The sequence below is a fragment of the Puntigrus tetrazona genome, chromosome 9, assembly GCF_018831695.1.
Source record: "Puntigrus tetrazona isolate hp1 chromosome 9, ASM1883169v1, whole genome shotgun sequence".
NCBI lineage: Eukaryota > Metazoa > Chordata > Actinopteri > Cypriniformes > Cyprinidae > Puntigrus > Puntigrus tetrazona.
This window is the reverse complement of record NC_056707.1, coordinates 4798098-4819490: the sequence shown is the minus strand read 5'-3', so window position 1 is coordinate 4819490 and position 21393 is coordinate 4798098. Positions and strand designations below refer to the sequence as shown.

General features: G+C 37.6%; 1 protein-coding gene across 5 annotated transcripts in view; it reads left to right on the top strand.

Moving 5' to 3' along the window:
• LOC122351499 (disintegrin and metalloproteinase domain-containing protein 23) overlaps nucleotides 1-21393 on the top strand; it is a 30542-nt gene that overhangs the window by 3475 nt on the left and 5674 nt on the right. For 4 of the 5 annotated variants that reach the window (XR_006251761.1, XR_006251762.1, XM_043248583.1 and 1 more), the window contains exons 3-24: nucleotides 265-341; nucleotides 4918-4981; nucleotides 6681-6763; nucleotides 6922-6985; nucleotides 7963-8035; nucleotides 9646-9692; nucleotides 10295-10360; nucleotides 11132-11200; nucleotides 11882-12048; nucleotides 12138-12222; nucleotides 13011-13098; nucleotides 13223-13274; nucleotides 13419-13518; nucleotides 14924-14995; nucleotides 15152-15238; nucleotides 15507-15587; nucleotides 15697-15747; nucleotides 16338-16401; nucleotides 16707-16812; nucleotides 17486-17605; nucleotides 17690-17858; nucleotides 17941-18052. Coding sequence is in view for 3 of the 5 variants with exons in the window: in XM_043248583.1 (XP_043104518.1) it covers nucleotides 265-341; nucleotides 4918-4981; nucleotides 6681-6763; nucleotides 6922-6985; nucleotides 7963-8035; nucleotides 9646-9692; nucleotides 10295-10360; nucleotides 11132-11200; nucleotides 11882-12048; nucleotides 12138-12222; nucleotides 13011-13098; nucleotides 13223-13274; nucleotides 13419-13518; nucleotides 14924-14995; nucleotides 15152-15238; nucleotides 15507-15587; nucleotides 15697-15747; nucleotides 16338-16401; nucleotides 16707-16812; nucleotides 17486-17605; nucleotides 17690-17858; nucleotides 17941-18052 (1897 nt within the window). In the remaining 2 variants the exon portion in view is untranslated. Of the gene's footprint in view, nucleotides 1-264; nucleotides 342-4917; nucleotides 4982-6680; nucleotides 6764-6921; nucleotides 6986-7962; nucleotides 8036-9645; nucleotides 9693-10294; nucleotides 10361-11131; nucleotides 11201-11881; nucleotides 12049-12137; nucleotides 12223-13010; nucleotides 13099-13222; nucleotides 13275-13418; nucleotides 13519-14923; nucleotides 14996-15151; nucleotides 15239-15506; nucleotides 15588-15696; nucleotides 15748-16337; nucleotides 16402-16706; nucleotides 16813-17485; nucleotides 17606-17689; nucleotides 17859-17940; nucleotides 18053-20940; nucleotides 21032-21393 lie in introns of all 5 variants that reach the window. The other variant, XM_043248581.1, reaches the window with a different exon arrangement.

The window sequence follows — 21393 nt, the reverse complement described above, 5'->3', positions numbered from 1 at the left end:
TATGCAACATTTGAGATGAACACATACTGTCCAAAATCAGACTGCATGAGCCGTTTTTCAGCCAACCCCTTGCATTATCGTGATAAGAAGATGTGTTAGTGATTACTGCAGCTGCGAGTACCAGGACTCTGATGACATTAGGCAGACATTGCTGTGGACTCATTCCCGATGACAGATCGAGGGAATTGATCTGTAAACAGTGACGGTCGGTCATTCAAGCATCTGGTCTGACGCTAAATCTACACTTTATTTCTCTTCCAACAGGAGGTCCATCTCGCTCAGGCTTCATTTCAACTTCAGGCCTTTGGATCACAATTCATTCTGGACCTCTCATTAAACAAGTGAGTGCTGAGTTGCTGTCTCACTGCATGTTCACACACTCACGGGCCTCACACGCTCGTGTCATGTGTTTGCCTCTCATGACCGTAGCCGTGCCAGACTATTGATGTGTTGTGTCTCTGTCAGTCTAACACATGCACTTACGGGAATACAGAGCCTCTCTTCTGTGTTACTGGAAGCACGGTTTCTGCGCCGGGGTCCGTTTCTATCGCTGTGAAGAAATACACCGTAAATAACGCCATTCTTCCTTTCTCTTCTTTTTTTTGTGTTCAGTATCAAGTGGTGTCGGCCGGCTGACTGGTTATTGCAGGTTTTGTAACCAAAACACTATATACTGTAACTACACCCTTCAATAATCGAGGAGCTCCACAGCCAGACATTCATCTGAACGGAATGTGTTTGTGTGTGGTTAAAACACACTCAGTCCTGTGTGAGAAACAAGTCAGCGTGCAGAATGCGTTTTTTCCGTCTCTAAGTGCTACTTGCCATCCGCGCTCGCTGGATGTGTATGATGTGTATGTGTCTTTTGCTGCGTCTCCCACACATGTTTTCGAGATGCCTTAGGTTATAAGAATTTCAAGTTTTACACATCAATCCATTGCATTTCCAAACAGTGGACCAATCAGAAGTCCTCGTAGGGCGGGGCAAGCATTAAGAGCTTTTGTTTAAAGGAGTAAGTTGGGATTGTTTTATGTGACAGCAACAATATCAGAGAGAGCATTCGTAGCAAATAAAACATTTTCAAGCCATTATCACATCCTGTTTTTTTTAAAAGCCACATATTCTCTCTTGATTCTGCTGTAATAGCTGTTATGCTATTTTTGTTATTTGCGTTATTTATAACTCATCTCAAGATATGAATCTGCACTTTTTAAAAAAAAAATAAAACATTAGTGAGCTCTGTGCCTCTTATTTTTAGATGAGAAGACGGCCCCTTAATGTGTGCTTGCGGTACATTTTCCATCCATAAAAGTGTATTTAAAAAAGCGGTAACACATCAGAATAGGTAACAACTTTTTCCTCAATAAATTCCCAATATGCTGCTTATTAATAGTTGGTAAGGTAGTTGTTAAATGTATGTATTCAGTAGGATTAGGGATGTAGAATAAGGTCGTGTGGAATAAGGCACTACTGTGTGCCTCATTACTTTGTGTCTAAGAAAATATATGAAGCATAGACTTTTCCGACCCCATAAAAAATGATTCTGACAGAGGGGACTGGGCTAGTCAGGGCTACCTGTCAAAACAGCCCTGTTCACAACCCCTTTAAACGTATGTGTGGTTTTGCACTGATGATTTCTCAGGAAATGATACTTCTCCCAAAAAAAAAGTGATTATTAGAGTTTATTGAGTTCTTGCTAAGGCATAGTATTGCTCAAAGATTAATTTGTGTTAGGGACATTGGTGATGTTACAAATCAAGCGCGATTACTTTTCGGATCTCTTTACATATATGAATTGTCATGGTAAATCAGAAGAAAACGTCATTAAATGAGCGACCCAAGTTAAAAAACAAATCCTGGCTAAAGTCATTGTCATGGCTCCGCTGCTGCACCTTGAACTCGAGTTGATCGCGGTCGGCGATTCTGACCCGAATGCGAGACTAAATATACTGTAATTGTCAAAGAGGAGTGGTGTCTGTCTGTCAGGCCGCGTTGATTGATATGTGGTTTACCTCCCAGACTCACTGTCTCTCTCTCTCTCTCTCTCTCTCTCGATGTGTGCGTGTGGCCGGTGTTGTGGTTGTGCGACAGTCTTAAACTAAATATAGCCGCTCCACAGCATGCAGCCGAGCGACTGTAGCACAGAGAATCCCGCTCTGGCTGCACCTGTAAAATATCATTCATCATCACATGCCTCCATCCCAGCCTCACCCTGCTCCCCTGTCCTCCTCGCTTTCAGCACACACTTCCTGTTTCACGTTCGATTCACTAAAGTGACATGCTGGGGCTTTATATCATATAACCAGGCTTAGTTCAGAGTGTCTCGATTCTGGGGAATAGAGCTGGTCAGTTTGTATTCCCGATATTAACATTTTAGCATGAAATTTGAATTTTTATCATGGGTTCCAAATGGAATTTAAATGGGTTTCAAGAAAGGAAAACAGCTGAATTTAAAAATAAAAGAAATGAGATTACATGATAGACACAACACCTTAAATTAAGTAAAAGCTGACTTTGATATTAATAATTATTTTATTATTTTATGTCAATAAATGCTTTCAATGCTTTCCATAATACTGAAAGGAATACTCAAAGTATCCTGAAAACAAATAAATTGTTTTCTGAAAAATATTAACCAGCACAAATGATTTTAGTCGCTTCTTGTGCAGCAAATCAGCATATTAAAATGATTTCTGAGGCATAACGCGACACTGAAAACTGGAGTAATAAAATTGAAAATTACAAACGAAGTAAATTATATTTTAATATATATTTAAATAGAAAACAGTATTGTTAAATTGTAATAATATTTCACCGTATTACTGTTTGTACGCTTTTTCTATTAAACAAATGCAGCCTAAGTGAGTATAAGAAACTTATTTACAAAACATAAAAAAAAAGAGAAAAAAAAACATCCTGACCACAAACCTTTGAACAAATGTTTTGATAAAACTTGATTTAACCCATTTCATTTAACGTTAGTGTGAGAAAAATTCATGCAATAATAGCAAATAGCTGTGGATCGCAAGAAGTGTTGCCATTACAAATACAAGGAGTTATTGTAGGAATACCCAGAGAGCACCGGGGTTACTTTATCAGTTCATGATGAATTAGTGTGGAAAACTGGGTCACACTGGGTCGATAGCATTGTTTGATCAAGGCCAAACACAGATAGAGAAGAGTAGTACATACAGTACAGTTCTTGTTATACCCTCACACTAGCCCTGCCCTCCCCTGCTCCTCCGCTAAAGCTAAAAGTAGTCTAATATTCTTATCCGAGCCTTCAACCCGGTTTGCTCCCAAGTGAACCTGCACTGTGTGTGCTTGAGTCATTTCCACAAGGTTACAGGAAAACGCCGTTCTGGCAGAAAGTGGCCTCTGTTGAAGTGAGCAGTCAGCTAAGAATGAGGGAGCTAGCGGTTTGTCAGCTAGAGTGCATATTTGTGTGTTCTGCCTCGCTGACTCAAGCCGAGGCTGGTGATGATTAAAGGACGCTGAAGGTGAATCAGTGTCACCTCCTGACACACACGGAACACCGCCCACCTCAGCTTTACATAAATACTCGTGTGAAGATGACAGTGTCAGCCAAAGACGCCTCTTAGATCGCTCTCTTTTGACAGAGTGCATCAGACGCGCAGCTAGCGCACGTTATCCTGGTAGCGCAGATGTGGCGGTCACCCTGGGGCTCGCGAAATCACTGCAGTCTGTGATTAGGCCTTCGTCTGTATTTTACGAGGTAGCTAATTCGTACGACCTCACTTGTACGGTTTGAGTTTAGGGGCGGGGTTAAGGGGGAAATGATCAACCTTGTAAAACATGTATGAATTCGACTGGCTTTACTGGTCTATGTTCTCAAAACTTTGTTTCGTATTTTGGCCACAATTTATTTTAAGGTCCAGTTGTTGCTATTAACAAACCATTAGCTATCGCTTTTGCCTCAATAAACTCCTAATTTGCTGCTTATTAATAGTTAGTAAGGTAGTTGCTAAGTTTAGGTATTGGGATGTACAATATGGTCATGCTGAATATGTTCTTTATAAATAATAATAAATAGCCAATATGTTAATATGCTACTAAAAAACTAGTTAACAGTGAGAATTGGTCCCTATGTACTATGTATATCAATGTATATGAATAATATTTTAGATTAGGGAAGGCATAATCACTAGTTGCTCTTTGGCCTTGGTGAATATAAGACAATTTATTATTAGCTGCGGCTTTTGCTTCATTAAACTCCTAATTTGTGAATTTAATCAACTGTAACTCATTATTAACAGTTAGTAAGGTGGTTCAGTTTAGGTATACGGTCATAAAATATGGTCATGCAGAATAAGACATTAATGTGTGATTTCTAAGTATTAATAAGTAGCCATTATTAATAAATATACTACATTGGTCTTTTAAATGAAGTGGTTTGCAGGTACTTTAAAGTGTTATCATATAGAGTATATGTGTTTCTAGAGCACAAAGCAGTCATAAGTAGCACAGGTATATTTGTACCAATAGTCAATAATACACTGTATACAGTATAGTAGGTCACAGGAATGATTAAATCATTCTGGATCAGAACGGCTGGATCTATTTCTACTCTCTTACTTTTTGTTTGGAAAAAGTATACTAATAGTACTAGCATGCAGGGTATGCAACAGAAGTGCTGAAAATAGGCAGAAAACATGTGTTGCACATATGTTAAACTGAGTTCAGTGACACTTGGCCTGTATTATAGGGTCCCGTCCAACAAAATTGGTCTCAGATACTTTCCTTTCAAAGCAAATAGTCTTCAGCCGAGGACATGGCTCAGAAAGCGGTCGCTATGTGTTAAGCTGAGCCAGAATACCAGAGTCTTGAGATATCCAGAATCAACAGATGATCATGAGTCTGTGCCAGTTCATATTTGTGTGTGTTTGTGTGTTCCAGTGACCTGCTGTCCTCAGACTATGTGGAGATATGCTATGAGAATGGGAAGCCCATCCTATGGAAGGTATGAAAAATAGACATTTTATAATACAGGTAGTCATATATGTATAGTAGCTATTTCAATCACTGCATTAATAATAACTGCATTAGCATTTTCATTTCACAGTACCTCACACACAAAGACTGTTATTATAACCGAGGAACCAAAACAGTACAGTTACTTTCATGCTTATTAGTTATGATACTGTGTAAATTATGGTGGAGACATTTTTTCTGTTTGCCTTGCAATAAATTCTTTTTTATCCTTCCTGTTAATAATAAATCTCTGGGACACGAACAGAAATGTGCCAGAAGTATAAACTCATAACTACACTAGAGTCAGGTAAAATGTCATTGGTACACTTCTGGGTTCACTGTAAATAAAGCAAAGGCTACAGGAATACAAGACGATGTGTCCAGTAATTATATTCTCAACCTCAGTGTTGTGTTTTGGTTGAATATAATGTTATCAGAAGCTGTCGTAAGTCAAAAAGCCGGCTGCAGCTTGACGGTAGAGATCAGATGTCTCTGGCAGATGACAGATGTGACATGAGGATTATGAGAGGGAGGGAGAGACACGCAGAAAAGAGAGAAAGAGAGATGCTGATTGGTGTTGAATCAGGAAGAGAGTCTCTGCTGAATCAGCGTGGTTCAGTTCACCTGCAGATCAGCTCACATGACCAGCAGACACTGCAGAGAAACACTGACGCTCCATGCTGTTACATGTTTAAAATAAAGGTGCGTAAAAGATTCTTCACGGCGATGGCATAAAAAGAACCATTTTTGGTTCCCGCAAAGAACCGTTCAGACAAAAGTTCTTTAAAGACTCATCTTTCTTACCTTTTTAGAATCAGTTTAGTAACTCTAAAAAGTAATAAATTACTAGTTACCGATTACATTCAAACAACTAATTGCTTCAACCACGTAATTACCAAAAAGTCTAATTTCGGTACTATAATATGAGTGTAAGTGTAGTACTAGTTGACTGGTTGACATGTTCTTGCAAAGTTACTTAGTATGTAATTAGGAGATCGTCACAATAAAGATTTGGCAGATATTAATCAGACAGTGTACGAGTATTGTAATGAGAGTTATTTGACTTGTAGGTGCAAAGTTACTTGCCATTGAACTGTTCAAAAGGCACCATCAAAATAAAGTGTTAGCCTAATTTCTTTATATATCCTATAAGTTAAAGATAGAAGGATGGGCAAGAAATGGTTCTTTTTAAATATTTCAAGTAGCAACTTCGCACTTCTAGTCTAACTAATAGAGTAACTATCAATCACATTTACCTCAAAATACTCCTAATTGCTTCTTAGTAATACTTAGTAAAGTAGTTGTTAAGTTGGGTATGAGTAAGAATTTAAAATAACATTTTGCAGAAGAAGACATTAATACATGAAAAAAAAAAATCCCTTACTTTACTTTTTCAAAGGGAAAAGTAATTAAATTACAGTAACTAATTGCTGAGTTACGCCCAACACTGAATATGAAGAACTTTCTTTCACCACAAGGAACCTTTTGTAAAACAGAAAGGTTCTTTATGGGATTATTTAGGTTCTTTTCAGGCATCGTGAAGCACCTTTATTTTTAAGAGTGAATGCGGTCAGTTTAAAACATCACTAGTTCTCCACAGTCCATTTGTTTTGGCAACAACATGTTATGGGGAACAGGAGAAAACTGAACGTGTGTGTGTGTGTGTGTGTGTGTGTGTGTGTTGTCAGGGTGGAGAGCACTGTTATTATCACGGCCAGATCAGAGGGAATGACAACTCTCGTGCAGCTCTGTCCACTTGTAACGGTTTACAGTGAGTATAGGACTGAATAAATACACTCAATGCCTCAAAACTTTCCCCACTGTACTGGCTTATTCAGCTCCGTCTGTATTTATTTATTTTGCATTTGTAAGTTGCTTCTGCTAAAAGCAGTTTAATAACGTAACTGTTCGTCTCTCTCTGGTTTTCAGTGGCATGTTTGATGATGGAGTCCATGTGTACACAATTGAGCCACTTAAACAGAATCACTCTATGGTAAGACCTGATATCACACACACTTTAATCAGCTCCACAGTCCAAAGGCCGTTGCACACTGAGTTTTTGTCACATTTACATTGACCTTTGAAATATTTGTCCGTCATAAAAAAAAGGTTTGACATCCGTAGCAAGCGTTTAGACGGGAAAGGATAACTAATACAAAAAACACATACAAAATTGTTGCACTCATGAAACTTGAACACATTGATGACTGAAAATCAATTACTATTTTTGAAGGAATGCTACTACTACCTGAAATGTGTGAGATATACATAAACAGTAGTACATGATAGATAGTAAATTCATAGTACAGTAAAACGTCTGGCTTACGATATTTGGTTAAATTAATGCTTTAATTGAATAAGTTGACTATTTTGAATACATTTTCCATTACTTTAAGGTATAATTCACCCAAGATTAGTATGACATTAATAAGTCACCATCATATTGTTCCAAACCGTGAGACCTTCGTTGTCAAAACACACATTTTTGATGAAATTTCTGTCCCTCCATAGACAGCAATGGAACTAGACCCCAAAAAGTAGCTAGGACATTGTTGAAACATTTGATGGTTTCAGTTGAGTTGCTGTTATCAATGACAGTATTTTTGGGTGAACTGTCCCTTTAAGTTGGGCATATAAAGCCCAATATATACAACAGATCATATCCAAATCTGCTGCTAGTTATTTTCTCTGCACATAAGCTGCATCTCTAAACACTTTAATGAACTCCATTCAATCACTGACTACACGACTAAATCTCTAACCTTTAATTTTAAACTAACAAACCCTCTTCTAAAAAAAACCCAGTCAAAAACCAAACCAAAGCCCAATGCATTATAAACACTAATCAAAAGCATGAGGCCTTTTAAAGCACCATAGCATGTGTGCATATAAGCTGACATGCTCAGCTGAAGTCACTTTGGATGAACTTACTGAGATGCGGCTGCTCATGCTCTGTGTGTTTTTCATTAGGAGGGAGCAGCGAGACCACATGTGTTACGCAGGACCACTATCCTGCAGCAAACCACACCTGCAGGAGAGGAAGGTACATACAGCGCTGCAGATCCTAAAATCGTGCCCCTATTATGGGTTATGAAAGAGTCATATTTTAGTTTTGAGATTCTCCAACAACATGACATGCAACACTTTGATTGTCTTATAATATGCATTTAAATATAGCATATATTAGTCTGATAAAGCAGTGTTTGTGAGCAGTGCTGCTTTGTGAACGGCGTTACCGTGGAAACGGATATTTTAAGCGGCACCTAGTGGTGAAGAATTAATTAGCATTTTCATTCAGACCAACAAAACACCAACAAGTGGGCCGCAATATGCTAATATTTCATGTTGACATTTTAAAAATGACTCGTTTTAATGATTCAGAGTCGACTCTTTTTTTGAGAGAGAGAGACAATAACTTTATACACGGTGCACTTTCAGATTTAAAACTTTGCAGGATGTTTTGATTCACTTACAGCCGTGTTAATCCATAATAGGGCCACTTTGAAATCTGTACTTGTAGAAAATATTGTAATAATGAAATAAAAGGCCGCTTAAGCGCATTTTAAAAAGAGAGTCATTCATGACTGCTTTTTAATAAAGTTAAGTAGCCTACACTTTTAAAAAGTACACTTTTGTAGTAATAATAATAGCAAACAAAAGTTATTAAGTACTTTTTAAATCACAGAGTTTTGCTGTATTCTAAAGAATTACTTTATTTTTAATGTGGTTCATTTTAATATTAACTGACATTCTGTATTAAAGCGCATCTAACGTAAATTTTAATTGAAGTGTAATATTCAATATTATATTCAAAGTAATGTACCATGCTTCAACCTAATCATTGCAAATGTGTAATTAAAGTACAGATATAGGTAGCAAATATGACACACAAGTTTTAGTATATTGTCAGTACATTCACAAATACATTTTTAACCATATTTCAATAGAATGCAATCTTGAAATTGTATATATATAAGTCCTATTAAGCGTCTCAAAACAATAACTCATACATTCAACTAATTATATTTAATATAATTTTTAATGCATTTTAATTTAATTTCCATTTAAATATAATTACATAAGTATATAAGTACTTTTTTTATATACTTCTATATACTTTAAAGTGTACTTCCTTTCACGAGGGATTCATGGACTCTTCTTGTAGAACACAAAATCAGATGTTTTAAAAAGCGTTCCTGTTTCTGTTTAAAAAAACTGCACCAATAAACCCTAGGATTAACATTGCTCATATGATTTGAGTAATCGTTTCCATTAACAGCATCATTCACTTCAAAACAATAAGTGTTTTTCTTTAAAAATCTTTCAACGCATGTCCGTATGAGTCTGCTGGCTGCGTTGTAGAAGACAGAAAAAAGCCTCCACTGCCACGACTACGAAGTATTTCAAAGCACAAAACATTTCGTTCAGTACATCATACCACAGGAGAACCGGATACCCCCCACCCACTTTTTTTATAAGTACAATGACTTGCATGTTGTCTGGAGAATAGAGAATTATGCACATTTTTTCTTACACTTTTGCTAGAGATGACAGCTCTCTTTGTGGAAGGACTCTGAGAGCTTGAATCCCCGAAGAGCTCGACGAAAAACGTAGGAAAAGCTGACAAACAAACACTTGTTTGTGTGTGCGCAGGCACGGAGGAGGATTTGTCTTGGCTTCGACGGAGGAAAAAGAGAGCTGTAAGGGTCTGAGTGGGACGCAGCCGATGCTGGAGACAGGCCACAGAGCGATCCGCTGCAGAGCAGAAACGCTGTCAATGAGAGTCGGCCCTTAAAATATCACACAGCCCTCATAGTGCTGACACTTTTACTACACGGAGGCTGCATCCCGATTCATACTGGACTGTATTCATACATTCTAAATTTTATTAAATTAAAAACAGCTGAAATGTGCATCCGTTCATGCCTTGATGTTGCATCGTAAAACGAACATAAAACGTAAAAAAAAAAAATAGTAGCTTCTGTCCTTTTCCGAAAAACTGCATGCTTTCAGTGTTCAGGAAGCAGTGGGTCTTGAGGCCATTTGTAAAATTAAAGCTCATAAATTAAATTAGTGTGTTGTAGAAGTATGCAAATTGGGATCCAGCCAAGAACTTTGATCCAGAAAAATGCACATTCTTTCATGCCACGAAAGTCACAGCAGTCCAGGGCTTGTGATCTGAAAGTCTGAAAGTGCTTAGGACGCTTTGATCTGTTTGTGAGGAGCGTCCATACAGCATTTATTCAAGAAGGGAAATAACCCCAGCCATGTTTTTTGCTGTATTGTCCTGTTTCTCTTCCAGATGCCGAGGAACGTGTTCGAGGAGATGAAGTACATCGAACTGATGATCGTCATTGACCACAGCATGGTGTGTTTAAATAATAGCACTAAAATCACGTTTGTGACAAAAAAACAAGTAATGCATTATGAGTAATGGATAAATTAGAGTACATTTTCAAGTGCAATGTTAGCTTTTCAGACACTTTATTGCACGTTAATTTCATAAATAATGTCAATTCCGTTTTAAGTATGGTAAAGCTACAGCCAAATGTACCGATACGCATTTATGATAAACTAAAATACGCATCAGTAACTTGTATGTCATGTATTCACATTCGGAGCATGCATTTTAAATGTAATGACTTTAACTATAATATTGAATAAGACACTACTGTTAAATGTATAATCCAGTACTTTACATGTGCTTTAGTATGTTAGACACCTCATCAAAGTAAGGCCTACTTCTTTAAATCAGAAAAAAATTATTATGATATGACTGACACATAATGATTTTATTCATTAAATGATTGATATTATTTTTTAAAAAAGTGTGTTTTAAGATACTCTCTTGAAGCACATGTAGTGCCTTTGATGTCATTAATATTGCATTATGTGTTTTTAAAAATGCATGCTACTATTAAAATTTAAACTACACAACAAGTGTTTATTCGGATTAATTAAGCACACCTGTTTTTTTTTCATACGAGTTTAATGGCAGAGTTGTGTTAGGAGTAGGACTGTTATTTGACAAGCTTGTTCATCCAGTCTTCTCTGTGCCGTTCGTCTCCGTCTAGAGGACACAAGTGACGAAGGTCGAGTCTTTGTTTGATCCTTTGATTTAATGAATGTTCTCACGCAGTTTAAGAGACTGAAGACCAAGCAACAAACACGCAACCACGCCAAATCTGTGGTCAACCTGGTGGATGCTGTGAGTTTCACTGCTCTTAACATCGGTTTACAGTCAACAGTTGGAGTTAATAATTCATTTATCAATATAGAGCTGAAACCCTTAAAGAAGAGTGAGTGTGATAGAAATGCAACTTCAGTTTAATTGCAACAATGAGTCTGCGCGCTTGTTTTTATTTATTTAATAGTGCTGTCAAATGATTAAAAAATGATCAAAAATGTGTGTTATATGTGTGTTATATACATACATACACTATATATTTACAGTATATATTTCTATAATATTTACACGTGTTTGCATGTATCCATTTATATAATTATCATATATAAACAACATTTATCTAAAGTATACACATGGATATTTATCTAGACATGATAAATATACACAGTACACACACATATATTATGTAAACCAAAAATGTATTTTAGTCATTTGACAGCACTGACATATATATGGCAGGTAAGTGTTGGAAAAATGTTCAGGAAACCTGTTTAAAATAATTACAATTTTTACAGTACAGCACAGTTTGGTGGTTATAAAAATAAAACAAAATAAATCCTCTGCTGTAATTGATTTAATATACTTTTCATTTCATACTAAATACACTTCAAACCCATTAACATACTTATCGATGCGTGTATCAATGAACAGGAGTTATGGGAAGGCTTTAACGGAGTCTTCTTTGTGTCTGTCTGATGGAAGATCTTTAAGGAACACCTGAACACTCGCGTGGTGCTGGTGGCGGTGGAGATCTGGACGGACAAGGATCACAGTCCCGTTAGCGTGATTCCGTTCGAGATGCTGCGAAACTTTTCCAAGTACAGGCAGCAGCACATCAGGCAGCACGCAGACGCAGTGCATCTGTTCTCGTGAGTTCATGTTTGTTCATAATAACTGCACTCACATGTGTGGAGGTTAAAGTGTGTGTGTGTGTGTGTGTGTGTGTGTGTGTGTGCAGTAATGTGACGTTTCACTACGCCCGGAGCAGCCTGGCGTATTTCGGAGGGGTGTGTTCCGTCAGTCACGGGGTTGGTATCATCGAGGTGAGTGAAATATCTTAAATGTACTCTCAGTGTACCAACATCGCATAAAATGTTTACAAAAATGACATTAATATATAGGTTAAGTTTGGGGTAGGTAGATCTGTTTAAACGGTTTTTGAGTCTCTTGTGCTCACAGAGACTGAATAGACTGAACAGTAGGAACTGCAATATTGTGAAATATTATAATAGTAAATATAATAATTGTTTTAACATAATTTATTCCTGGTCTTTCAGCATCATAACTCAGTCTTCAGTGTCACATGATCCTTCATGATAGTTTGCTGCTCAAGAAACATGATTATTATTAATACTTATGATACTTTTTCAGAATTCTGTGCTGAATAAGAAGTTCAAAAGAACAGTATTTATTTATAATATAAATCTGTTTGTAAAATTATAAATGTTATACTGTCACGTTTGGCCAGTTTAAAATGTCCTTGATGAATAAAAATATAAATGTTATTCAGCAAAAAGAAAGAAAATCTTACTGGCTTTAATGGTAATGCATTAAATTACTGAATCTGAGGCTATAGCTACAATTTTTACTATATTTTTACCATTGCATTTAGTCATCCATACAGTGCATTATGAAAATGATGTTCACATCATATATATAATCTATAGCTATACGTTTATATGTAATCGAAATTTACGTCACAATAGTGAAAAAGAGCAATCGCAACTTCCAACCTTTAAACTCAAATGAAGTGTGTGCTTTCCTAGTTGCTTTATCCCTGTCTGTCTGTGTGTGTGTGTGTGTGTGTGTGTGTGTGTGTGTGTGTGTGTAGTTTGGCTCTACGTGGACGATGGCACCTCTGCTGGCCCAGAGTTTGGCTCAGAATCTTGGCATTCAATGGGATTCAGTATCAAAGAGAAGTACACACTCATTTAAAAGTCTTGCTAACTACCTTGGTACTGACATACATCAAATATCAGGAAAAGACTGATTGATTGTGTGTGTGTGTGTGTGTGTGTGTGTATGTGTTATGTTATTTGCCAGAGGATTGTGGGTGCACAAACTCCTGGCTGGGCTGTATCATGGAGGACACTGGGTAAGATGATCCACACATACGTTTTGATGTACACAGTGATCAACAACTGATTTAAAATTTTGATTATTTACATTTTTACATCTAATATTAGTTACACTTGCTGAACTTTGGCTTTTTGATGTCTGCGTCTGTCTCTCTTCTCAGGGTCCAGCACCCGCGGACTTTCTCTAAGTGCAGTATCACTGATTTTAAAGAGTTCCTGTTGATGGGAGGAGGATCCTGCCTCTTTAACAAACCCAGCAAGGTCAGACAACACCATTAACATCACCTGCATCAGTTTTTATTTAAAAGTAACAAGATTCAGAATGAGAAGGTATAACGTTTTTTTCCCTTGTGCTTATAATCAGATTTTGCCGGGTCTACACTTTACACTTGATGTCTGTATCTAAGTTTTAGCCCTTGTGGAAATCAAGCACACTTCACTTAAAGGAGCACTCCACTATTTCTGGAAGCAGTTTGAATCCATTCAGCCAATCTCCGGGTCTGGCTGAGCACGTCTAGCTTAGCTTTAGCATAGATTGTTGAATATCATCGCACCTGCTGAGATGCTAACGGTCTAATCAGAGTCAATGACCTATGCTAAGCTAAGCTAAAAGTGCTACCGCCAGACCCGGGGATCTGCTGAATGGACTCAAAAATAGTGAAACTCAACCAAGGGAGTTCGAAAATCAGCCTACGTTCAAAAATAGTGGAGTGTTCCTTTAAAAAAAGTACAAAATGTACTTGAGTGAAAATGTAATATAATGAATGTAATGTTTCAGACACTTGAATGAAAATGAACACATATTATAGTTGAAACTGAGTTATTAGAATTGCAGTGTTTTAAACCCACTTAAGTATAATCTTTATATGTAATTTCACAGTTACTTCTGTTGTCTTTGAAATATGTTTAAAGTGCACTGTAGTATGTACTAATCATATACCTTGGAAAAAAACTAAACTATACTTTAATGTAATCGTGTTATTTGAAATATTTGTGATTACACATTTGTAATGATGCAATTTGGTACATTTAAAGTGTATAACTTAATAATAATTATAATGCAGTACTTTACCTGTGTTTTAGTATTAAGGCCCTGTCCACACCAACTCTGTTATTTTCAACACTGAATTCTACTCAGTGTTTGTCTCGTGACGTGGGAGCCTATCAGTCTCTAGACTACTGGAAACTTTTTTTCAGGCTTCTGAGGAGCTACTTAAACTTTTAATTTGCCATTTTTGCAAAGCGTACTTAAATGTGTTAAGAAACAGTCATGAAAGTACCTCTAAGTACACTTAAGTGACATTATATTTCATTAATATTATATTATCTATGAATACAGTTTATTATTTTACTTATAAGATTTGAAGAACATTACAAGTGCACAGTGTCACTTTTAGTTGTTTTAAACCGTAATATTGGCTCATTCGGGTTATGGCAATCCAAATATGTCCACATTTGAATTAATATTGAAATATTCTTGCACCTTTCTTTTTAACCGTGTCTATTTAGCGAAATCGGATTTAGTTAATAGATAATGTCTTTATGTGTAACTGAGCACATCTGCTGAACCTCAGGAAAGTTCATGTCACATCTGTTTGGCTCGGACAGCAGTTTGTAAATCTCTTCATCAAGATGTGACGCCTGTTTTTGCATGCGTGTCCTGCAGCTGTTTGAAGACACGGAGTGTGGAAATGGATATGTGGAAGTGGGGGAAGAGTGTGACTGCGGACCGAGAGAAGTGAGTTCACGTGATACAGCACTCAAACAACCTCTTTCTCAATATTAATACACTCCTATCAATGTTCATCAAATATAGCAATCAATATAATTAATCAATATCATATGCTTCTACAGTATTCAGCTGTGTGTGTGTGTGTGTGTGTGTGTGTTGCAGGAGTGCATTAAAGAGTGCTGTAAAAAGTGTTCTCTGTCTAATGGTGCTCACTGCAGCGACGGACCCTGCTGCAATAACACATGTCTGGTGAGAGTCATGCGGTTTTTAACTGTGTATTTATTTATTAATAATGCATATTTTTTATATGTTTAATATGCATCATCCGAAATAAGTGTTTTTTGTTTACATAATATATGTGTCTGTACTGTTTATATTTAATATGGGATCATAATGTATACAATAAGATTTTATATGCTATCCATTTTTAAATATTGCATTACACTGTGGTCGCACATTCAATGCAATGAAGCACACATCTTTTCAGGAGCTGCCTCTCTTTCTCTCTCTGTCTCAGTTCTATCCTCGAGGTTACTCGTGCCGCTATGCAGTGAATGACTGTGATATTTCAGAGACGTGCTCAGGAGACTCAGGGCTGGTCAGTGACATACAGTAGCAGCACTTCTTCAAACACATGTAACGGTCTGATTATTCATGGTGTGTGTGTGTGTGTGTGTGTGTGTGTGTGTGTGTGTGTGTGTGTGCAGTGCCCTCCCAATCTACACAAGCAGGACGGTCACTTCTGCTCGCTCAACCAGGTACACACACATAGAAATATAACTGCTATAGTGACAGTTTTTTCTGAAAAATGCAAGCTATCAATTCATTATTCATGAAAAATAGCAATTAAAGCTGCCGGTCCACTGAAAAACGATAATGATGATATTATTTATTACTGGTCAACCAATAAGGGTTTTTTGTAAATGGCCAATGACAGAACAGTACCTACAGAAAGCAGGGTGAGCGATAACCAGACCTCTCACCATCTTAAAGCTTTTCTGATAAAATGCTTGTATGCTAGATATTAGTTTTGGAGCCAAATATGAGTACGCCAATCAAAATTTCTTTGCAAAATAATTTTTTTTTAAAGATATTACACGTTTACATATTTATTTGTTTAGAATGTGTGTCATTGAATCGCTTTGGTAACTTTTTCTATTGAAAGAATAAGAATAGAAATTTAAATTGATGAAGAAGTATATGTATAACAATTATATTATTCCTTTATTATCAGCACATTTTTGTCAAGCAGGCACTGTTATTAGTATTGATGTAGTATTTATTATCTTTAAAATACTGATTAATCTCTTTTTCATTATTAATTAGTGAGATTGTTTTGTCTTTTCAGGGACGCTGCTATGCTGGAGAGTGCAAGACGAGAGACAGCCAGTGTAAATATGTGTGGGGACCAAGTGAGTGACCATCATTTTCTGTCATCATTGAGAGCCAATCAGCAGTCTGCTCCGCTACCAACGCCACATACACCTCATTTTGCTACACAGATGGGGAATATTTTCTACAGAGCCCCTAAGAGGAAAAAGTGCCAAAAATAGAATACAAAAATATTTGAGCGCTTCGTATTTTCTCATGAATCTTTTGCATTCGTCCCCTTGAAATGCAAAGTTTGTCTTTACGCTTTTGAGAGAGAATGCACATCATTTGAAGGAGGAGAAAGGACACTCATCTTTGCTTCCCCCTTTCGGTGCTTTTGATTCAGAGGCTGCGAGTTCGGAGAAGTTTTGTTATGAGAAGCTGAACACAGAGGGCTCAGAGAAGGGCAACTGCGGTCAAGACGGAGACAAATGGATCCAGTGCAGTAAGCAGTGAGTTAAAAAGCATGCAAAACTCCACGCTTCGACGCTATGTGGGCGATTGCTTACAGGCCCGAGTCAAAAAGATCCCACCGATCACTAAGATACTCAGGACATACCTCATGTTCTAGTGGATTTTTTTCTTTTTTTACCAGACAAGAATCGCCTGGTTGCTTAGACAAGTAATGGCACATTTCTCCTCAAGCTGCAATGAAGTATAATTCATTTCTGCAGCATAAACAGTAGAAAAAACGCTCTAAAGTTTAAGACTTACTGGTTACAAATAACAAATCAGAACTTAAACCTCTTTAAAACTTTAGTTCTGTAACACCCTCTCAGATGCTGATGCTATAAAACTCTACAGATCTATTTATTCACTTTTATTTTAAAGGGATAGTTCAGGCAAAATTTGAATTCTGTCATTAATATTTCACCCCGTGAAAACCTTTATACACATTCAGCTTCAGAACACTAGTAAAGATATTTTTTTGTTAACTCCGAAAGCTTTCTGGTCCATCATAGACAAAGTATCACTTTCAAGACCCAGAAAGTTGGTTTGACAGCACTATTTAAAAATTATTGCGTGAAAGAAATGTAATTCTTAAATCTATTTTTCAGAGACTCTCTATCACCTTCTTGTGGCCCCACGGGAGTCACTGTGATTTTTGTGCTGTCTGTGTTGCAGTGATGTGTTTTGTGGCTATCTGCTGTGCACTAACACTGGCAGAATGCCTCGGATTGGGACTATGAAAGGAGAAGTCACTCCCACAAATTTCAACCATCAGGGCAGACTGATCGACTGCAGGTGAGACACGCAGAGACTAATGTATAATGCTGGTGATCCGGGCCGATGTACTGAATAATAAACGCACACATGCCGTTTTCTCAGCGGTGGTCACGTCTTGCTGGATGATCAGACCGATCTCGGGTATGTCGAGGATGGGACTCCATGCGGCCCGTCTATGATGTGTCTGGACAGGAAGTGCCTCCCTATTCAGTATCTGAACCTCAGCTCCTGTCCCTCCGGACCCAACGGACACGTCTGTTCCAGCCACGGGGTGAGGCGAACCTGACGGCACACGCTCAATACAAGCCAAATGATTCTGCGTGAGCATGCATTTCTGATTGTAATTTAAATAGGTTTGCAATAATGAGGCGACGTGTACGTGTGACACAACCTGGGCGGGGACGGACTGCAGCATGCCCGACCCTCCGAAAGAACCGCCCCCTGATGAAGACGAGGGACCCAAGGGTTTGTGGCTCAGACACTAACACATACAGAGAGAGCGGAGCATCCACATAAGACGCCGGAAGAGAAATCGTGGTGGATCGATTTACACAGAAAATCATTGCATTAGGCTTAAAGCGCCACTCAGTGGACACTTTTAAAGTCAGAACTGCATTTTGCATCGAACAAGTCACGAAATATACGCAGATCCGTGTTGAAAGCTTCTGTAAAGTAGGATGATTTTTTCATGGAGACATATTTAATTGAAATAGGAATCGTTTGTAAAGACCCATTCACACTAGCTATGATAACAATCATCCCCAATGGAGGACAGTGCTCTGTTTATTATCAGAATATAATAAGTATAGTAGACATTACATATATAATAGTTAATGCTGCAGTTTTGTCTCTCGCTACTTTGAATGCTCAAGAGCTTGAGATCCTTTAAAGTGATTTCAGCGTTCTTATCATGGATATATGTTGACTTCAGTGAATTAGAACAGTTTTCTAGTAACGCTTGGTTAATATCTTTGGTGTCTTTCTCATTCGACCAGTTTAAAAGACTAGTTCACTTTCAAATTATGATGTACTGATAGTTTGCTAACCCCAATGTCGTCCATGTTTATGCATTTCTTTCATCAGTCGAAAAGAAATGAAGGTTTTTGATGAAAATATCCCAGGATATAATGAACTTCAGTGGACCCCAAACGGTCGAGGATCAAAATGACAGTTTCAGTGCATCTTCAAAGGGCTATAAATGATACCAGACGATGAATGGGGGTCCTATCCAGTGATACGATCGGCCATTTAAAAAATAAATGAATTAATGTACGTGCTTTATAAACACAGATGCTCGCATTGCTCTGTTTCGCGTTACACATAATAATTATTATGCTGAAAAGTCGGGAGTGTCAGGTCGGTGATTACAAATGAAGAAGTTCAAAAGTTGTTGAATGTTCACTGACGCATATTCAAATGCCTTTGTGTCAGTTTATTGCTTAAAATTCAGATTTCGTGTGCACATCCTGGATGTTTAAATGTTCGGAAACCTAAAAGAATATTTTCGCTAGTGACGACAATTGTGACTTTTCATAGGCTGTGTTCGAAAGGCCATTATACTACTCTTACTGTCAACTTAAATCAGTACAAAAGTTAAAATCAATATCGTTAGTAAGACATAAATTGTATTGTATTCTCTACGGCATGTTTCCTATCAAGTCAAATGATGTATAACCCTTTATAAATTACTGATTGTTTCAAAGATATTAAATAATAATAATCGTAATTGGTTTATAATGTACCACAGTAGTGAAGTATAAATATCTGCCACCTAACTACTATTTGCATATTAAGTGTCACTATATATCAGGTTTTCCCATTAAAATAGTTTTAAAGGCAGCTCATTGCTGATTCAGTTCTGTCAAATATGTCAAGTTGATTAATTATGAAATTAGTTCAACTGGGCAACATTGCATTGTTTACTACTATGAGCCTTATTAACCAGCCTTTGTAAAAAGAGTGAGCACATCTGTTTGTAAGGTAACAGCCTCGACAGCTGTGCTGAATTAGTGCTTGTCATGGGACAATTAAGCATACTACTCTGATATATTAGTTTCTTATTGCAGTGGTTCTGGGGGTGAGGTGCACGGTGGGGGTATGCAAACAAAGTGCTGAGCTTTGGCAGTCATTTCATTCTACACCAACGTAAAGTCACATTAAAACCAATCATATATTCTCACGAGCAAAATCACACAAGCAGCGTTTGCCAGGTTTGCTGCTAAATATACTGCTTTGTATCACTAAGCAGCAGCACTGTTTTTCATGAATCTCTAGCTTTGACAATTAAGATAGTTAGTGATTAATAACCCATAACTACGGCCTCCTTACTGAATGAATAAATGAATGAATGTTAAAAAACATTGGCCTAAGGTAAAGAAAATGCACCTGTAAATCAATTTAAGAAAAGAAAATATTGTCTCTAATGGCAAAGGTCTAAAAAGGGGTACTCAGATTGCTCACTTTGAAGATTGCATTACACCACTGAAAAACTTTGAGAACCACTGGGTTATTGTACACTGTTTTGCACACTAGTCCTTAAAAATAGTAGGCAGTATTCACTCTGTACTGGGTAGTAAGCAGTAAGCAAGTATTGCATTTTGAACACAGCCATAGATGGTCCACGTCAAGCATGACGTTTTCAATGTAATAAGTGCTACGCGCATTGCAGAACGTAGCAAAGCGAATATTAATGTTTATAAAGCACGTACATTTGTTTATTTATTTTTTAAATGGCCGATCGTTTCACTAGATAGGACCCTTATTCATCGTCTGGTATTTATAGCCCTTTGAAGATGCACTGAAACTTTCATTTTGACCCACTGAAGTTTACTATGTCCTGGAATATGTCCTAGAATAATTTATTTTCCACTGAAGAAAGAAATGCATAAACATCTTGGATGACATGGGGGTGAGTAAATTACCAGGAAATTATAATTTGAAAGTGAACTAAAACATTAAAGCAGCATTCCTGAATAAAATATTCATTTCTTTAAAAAAAACGTACTGATAGAAGACTTTTACATGCTAAGATAAAATATTTGTTAATGTGAAAACTTTAACATTTATTTCGAATATGATAGTTAATACACAGTTCCTATAATCACAGTGGGAGGATGAAAAATGTGAGTATATCAATGTCTTGAACTTTTTTACAATGTGGTGCAAGCCCCTTTTCCATCTCACATTGGATTTGGCTTGTGAAGTGATCGAGCTTATCAATTTGTTTTCACATGCAGGCTGAACGCCGGTATGAAAGTCTCGAAACTTGCTAGATCTTGTGTAGAAGCTATTGGTTTTGCTGGAACTGGGATTTTCTAGCTCATGTCCCATTTTCCCCACACTCGCCCAAACAGGTCCTAGTGCCACCAATCTCATCATAGGGTCGATCGCGGGGGCCATCCTGGTGGCAGCTATAGTCCTGGGTGGGACGGGCTGGGGGTTTAAGTAAGCGGTCTGCATGTCTCTTCGCTCTAACTTCAGACAGCACTATACTTGCAGCTTACACTCGCCACGGTCTGGGTTTCTGCTGCAGACGCTGTACCAGGACAGAAGCCCTTCAAGAGTCACTGCAGCAGAACCTCAAACCAGCTTGAAGGGCCCAGCTCAAATCCTGACCTGCATGTTAAAAAGACACGCAACCTCAGTTGTCATTCACCATCCGCAAGCCTCACAGACACAAGCCGGAGAGGCTCAATCTACATGGTGCAGAAAACGTTTGGGAATGGATAGTTTACAATCAGCTGAAGCTAACAGCTTTAGGATAGTTTAGCGATTTGCATTCAGTGGTCTGTCTGTGCAATTAAATG